The 5,269-nt window shown below is 42.7% G+C and overlaps 1 protein-coding gene across 1 annotated transcript in view; it reads left to right on the plus strand.

Moving 5' to 3' along the window:
• Positions 1–5,269, plus strand: part of GNG5 (guanine nucleotide binding protein (G protein), gamma 5) — a 21,967-nt gene that overhangs the window by 13,535 nt on the left and 3,163 nt on the right. The window contains exon 2 of the mRNA XM_005865719.2: positions 4,188–4,330. Coding sequence (XP_005865781.1) covers positions 4,188–4,313 — 126 coding nt within the window. The 3' untranslated portion in view covers positions 4,314–4,330. The remainder of the gene's footprint in view (positions 1–4,187; positions 4,331–5,269) is intronic.

The raw sequence follows: 5,269 nt of genomic DNA on the forward strand, positions 1-5,269 counted from the left end.
GCTGGCAGGGCCCGCGGCTGCTCCTCCGCGCGGTCCGCACCCTTCCCGTCCCTCTACCAGCCTCCTCCGCCTCTCGTCGCCCCGCGGGGCTTTATCCGATGGTTGATTGAGAACAGACGTATTTTTTGTTTTCGTGCCAGACCTTTCCAAACCCACTCCCTTTAGCAGAAGGTTCTTACCTCCAGCTCCTCTCACCCACCGAACTTGAGGACGTATTCTTGCAGAACTTGAGCTATATGTTCGTTTTTGAAACGTCCCCGGTGTGTAAGGTTACCTCTGGTGCCCGTGTAACCAGCCTCGTACCAAGCGTGCATTTCATGCCTGTTAGGCTCAGTGCGCGGAGGTCTGACCTTGGGGGTACCTCCAGGCCGCACACCTCCGGAAAGTGGTTAGGGTGGACCGGTCTTACTTATTTTGGCATTTGGTTAGCATTGACCTTGTCTTTGGCTATTTTATTTTGGGGCGGGTGGCGGGGGCGTTGAGGGGAGCCTTTTGTATGTGTTGATGTGCGACAACCTGACATTCAAATGCTATTCCAAGTTCCTCCAGATTTTTTAAAATCCCAAGTGGATTGGCTTCTTTCTGGTACAGATCATCTTATGTGTGAAACTCGCCTTGTAATTAAAAGAAGAAACGAGAGTAGAATAGGAATCATTCACTTTGTCCAAAGAAGCAGCCATTTTCCAAGATGATTTGATTCTGAATTCATCAGGGTAGTCTTTACTGCTCCCCGCAATGTCTTGTGGAGTAAGATGGTCTCCCATTTGCCCATTTCCTTCAGTAGAAATGTCAGGAATCCAACTTGGTTGTGTTCACCTCAGGAGGGAAGGGAAATTCCCATTAGTGTTGGTGTGGGATTCCCCTCCCTGTCCTGTAAGTGCTGTGGACTCCATCGCTGTTTGGAATTCGTTTCTCTAATCTCCAGATTCTTAACCTTATCCAGTGGTATTTGTGGACAGTCAGGTGTGCCTTTATTATACAATGGAGTGGCCCAGGAAAGAAAAAAAATGCTGGTTGTAAGTGTTAAGGACGGGTCCTTAAGCCCCAGTCTCCAAGGAAAATGAGATGAAGTCCTCAGACTAAAGGACTCCGAGGGCTTTATTAGGAAGACCTTGGCCCCTTCAATAACTCCCCAGCATGATGCCTGCATCCTATACTTAATTCTTTAGGAGGCTTCTGGTCGGAACATTAAAGCCACCACAAGTGACTCGGGTTTAGAGTTCTCAATTTGTCTGATGGTAGGGCGAGGCAGAAGGAGGGTGCCATTCAAACCTTGAGACTTTAAATGAGCTTTTAGATGCACAATGTGGTCAGTTTGATTTCATTTTGTGCATCTTTTTTATCCATGACTGTGCTAGATGCTTTCTTTTTACCAGTGATATTTTTAAGCTAGCACAAGTTTACTGTTTAAACCTTTGTTTGAATACAGTTGATAGAAATTGTCACAAGTGCTTGAGAAATTCTCCCCTATGTAGGGTGACCATACACTTGAATACCAACCCAGGACGCCTTTGGGGCACTAGTAATTATGCCAGGATTATAGGATTTCAGCCTCCTGGATGGTGATCATTACAGCACCATAGGGGCTAGCAGCTTGTGAGGTGTTCGAACTTTTGCCTGTTTTCCCCACTCCTTGGAATTCTCACTGATCAGTTCACACTGGTGGTCATTTGGCTGGATTTTGGGGCATTGAGTTTTTTAAATGTCACCTCCTCAGAGACACCTTCCTGTACATCACAGTCTAACAAACCATTCTTTTTTTCTTTAGAGCACCTTATCTGTCTCTTTCTCTGAACTGTCAGCTCCATAACAGCAGGGACCTGGTTGCTTTTACGTATTCTCAATCTAGAAGTATATTTGGCACATAGTGGTGCTTGAGAAGTTTGTGAAAGGGAGTTAAGTTGGAGCTTACTACACGTTAGGCAGAAAATTAACAGATACTTTACTGTATTTTTGCTGCTAGTCAGTGTGAATGAAATCAAGTTATAAGACTGTGAAAAATGGTAACATTTTAGCTCTATACCTACCTTTTTTTTTTTGGAGGGAGCAGAGTGGCCATTTATCATAGAAGTTGGTACCAGGTATTTTAAAACTACTACTTAACACAGTTGCTAAATAAACCTATGGAACTCATTACCCTGGACTGTTGTGTAAGCCAAACATAGACATAGATTCTGAGAGTGGAGTTTAGATTCAGCTCAGGATGATGGATCGTTTTATCAGGTTAATGTACTTTTAATAGGTACAGCAATAATCTGCAGGCTTTCTTTGTATAGAGAGCATCTGTGATGCTCTTTACTCCTTTTCAAAGGCCAAATACCCCAGCTGGACTGGACTGCTGCACTCCCCCTCCTTGAGGATAGTTAAAACTGAGAATAAATGATTATTTTTCCCATCTTCCTAAATCTCAGTTCAAGACTTAGGATATTTTATTAATTTGGGGCATCTTTTAGTGATCCATATTCTACACCTGAACCCCATTCAGTTCATTGTTTTTGTATCCTGCATCACCTTACCAAATTATATACAAACTAGCGGCCTGGTGCATGAAATTCATGCACGTGGGGGGGGGGGGCGTCCCTCAGCCCGGCCGGCACCCTCTCCAATCCAGGACCCCTCTGGGGATGTCCGACTAAACTAGCAGTTGGACATCCCTCTCGCAATCTGGGACTGCTAGCTCCTAACCGCTCACCTGCCTGATTGTCCCTAACCACTTGCCTGCCTGATCGCCCCTAACTGCCTCTGCTTGCTGGCTTGATCGCCCCCTAACTGCCCCCCTGCCAGCCTGGTTGCCCCCTAACTGCCCCCCTGCTGGCCTGGTCGCCCCCTAACTGTCGGAAGGAAGTCCAACATCCGGAAGATATCCGGTCGACCTGGTCTAATTAGCATATTACCCTTTTATTAGTATAGACTAGAGTCCCAGTGCATGAAATTCATGCAAGGGGCTCACCCTTGCAGCCCTGTCTTCATCTGGAAGGTCATATCAACTGAATGCTGTCTCCGTGTCATTCCTTCTTCGCCGACTCCGTCCACACCTTTGGGGACCCCTGGACCTGTTGGGGTTGGACCCCAGCACCCCCCGCTGGCCTGGTCGCCCCCTGTCTGGAAGGAAGTCGGATGTTCGGAAGATGTCCAGTGGACCCTGTCTAATTAGCATATCACCCTTTTATTAGTATAATGTTTAAATGATACAGCTTATAAACAAAGTAAAGTGTAAAGCCATAGAAGTTCTTTAAGTCCTATTTGGGTAGCATTGTATACACATGAAAATTATTAAATCACATTTAAGGTGCTAGCCAGTTTGGCTCAGTGGATAGAGCATTGGCCTGTGGACTGAAGGGTTCCGGGTTTGATTATGGTCAGGGGCATGTACCTCTGTTGAAGGCTTGATCCCCAGCCTGGATGGGGCACATGAGGAAGGTGACCAATTGATATTTCTCTCTCACATCGATGTTTCTATCTCTCCCCCTCCTTTCCACTTTCTCTAAAAATCAATGGAAATATAGCCTCGGGTGAGGATTAACAACAACAATAAAATCACATTTAAGGCAAATACAGTTTCTTACAGGCAGGCTGCTCAGTGAAGTTGTTAAAATTAACTGAAGTTTGCTATCAGCTTTTAGTTACCTGATACTGAGCAGAAAGCTGTCACTGTCCAGTTTTGTAACATTAAACATTAGCTGATGATGCATGATACCAAAACAGTGAATTAATGGTTTAGATTTAGAACTTCATGTTCATTCAGTGGTAGCATTTTTCCAGTAATACTGCTTTCAAGGTGAAGTAATAGTTTGCTAGAATTTTAATGCTTTTTGCTTAAACTTTTATGTGTACTGCTTTGGGTACTGCTTTTTAATAAAAAGCAAGATGCTGCTTCCCCTCAAAGTTGCACTTGAGCAACCTGCTTATTAATAAACTAGCAAGATGTGCTGTACTTTACAGATAAATGGAATTGTACCCTTTGTACTAAATCATTTGATAATGCTTCTAATAAGCAAAATGAAACAAACTAGTCTTATTTACATGCCCTGCTTTAAGAGCTCAGTATGTGACTGATAATCTCCTATTAGTATGTATCTTTTGAGTTAAGAGAAATGTTTATTGCAGGTATTTTGAAAGATTTGAGAAAACTTTTTCTGAAAACATTCTTAATCACCTCCCATTCCCTCCCACTTTGTTATGTATAGGTTTCCCAGGCAGCGGCAGATTTGAAACAGTTCTGTCTGCAGAATGCTCAACATGACCCCCTGTTGACTGGAGTATCTTCAAGTACCAATCCCTTCAGACCCCAGAAAGTTTGTTCCTTTTTGTAGTAAAATGAATTTTGAAGGTAAGTTTCCTTACAGTAGAACAATAAAACTGCATGAAGCTGGAATAACCAGTTGTCTTTTTATTTGCTTCTATGCACTTTTGTTTGGCACTGCAAGTTTCCAGTCTTGTTTTGTGAGGAAAGTGAGGGTTGATGGAATGTACTGATTTAGTAGTCATGAAGACTAATTGTTTCTATCTTACCATAAAGAGGGTTAAATAGATGATCTAATAACCATACAAGAGGATATAGGAGAGTTACTAGAAAATCACAGTGACAAGCTGTGTTACTTTTTATAGCATTGGCCCTAATGGTGTATTTTGAGGGCCCTAAACACTAGTCTAATTTTTGTGTACGTAGCAAATAGTTTTAAAACTTTATAGAATGTTTATGGGGATGACTTTTAAAGTACTACCAATTGATTTGGATTGATTCTGATCTAAGAGAATTCAGTTATAGGGCAACATAGAAAAGAATTGGGAGTTGAGAATGCAAGATAAAATGAGACAGTTGAATAAGCTAACTTCTAAATTTTAATCTGTGCCTTCCAGATCAAATGTCAATGTGTGCAAAACCATGTTAGCCCAAAAGAGATGTGACCAAAATATGCTGTGGTTACATTTTAAGTGTAACCCAAGGGTGCTACCTCTTATAAAGCCATAGTGCTTTAGTCAGGGTATGTACTCACTAGTATTGACCTATGAGGAGCAACCTTAAACTAATAGTGCTTTAAAGAAAACCAAAACACTCTGTATGGCACACACCCTTTACAAACAGTCTAACTCCTCAAAGTCCAGGAAGCTGCTTCCCAAAATACCATGTTACATAGTTGTGCCCTCCCTAATTAAGCTTTGTAGATTTGGAGTATCCAGGAAGTCTGTATAAGTACAGCATGTTTCCAGTAAATACAGTGATTGGTTAAGATTTTTGGAAACACGGGGGGGGGGGGGGCCCCTTTGG

This window comes from Myotis brandtii, unplaced genomic scaffold (assembly GCF_000412655.1).
Source record: "Myotis brandtii unplaced genomic scaffold, ASM41265v1 scaffold21, whole genome shotgun sequence".
Taxonomy (NCBI): domain Eukaryota; kingdom Metazoa; phylum Chordata; class Mammalia; order Chiroptera; family Vespertilionidae; genus Myotis; species Myotis brandtii.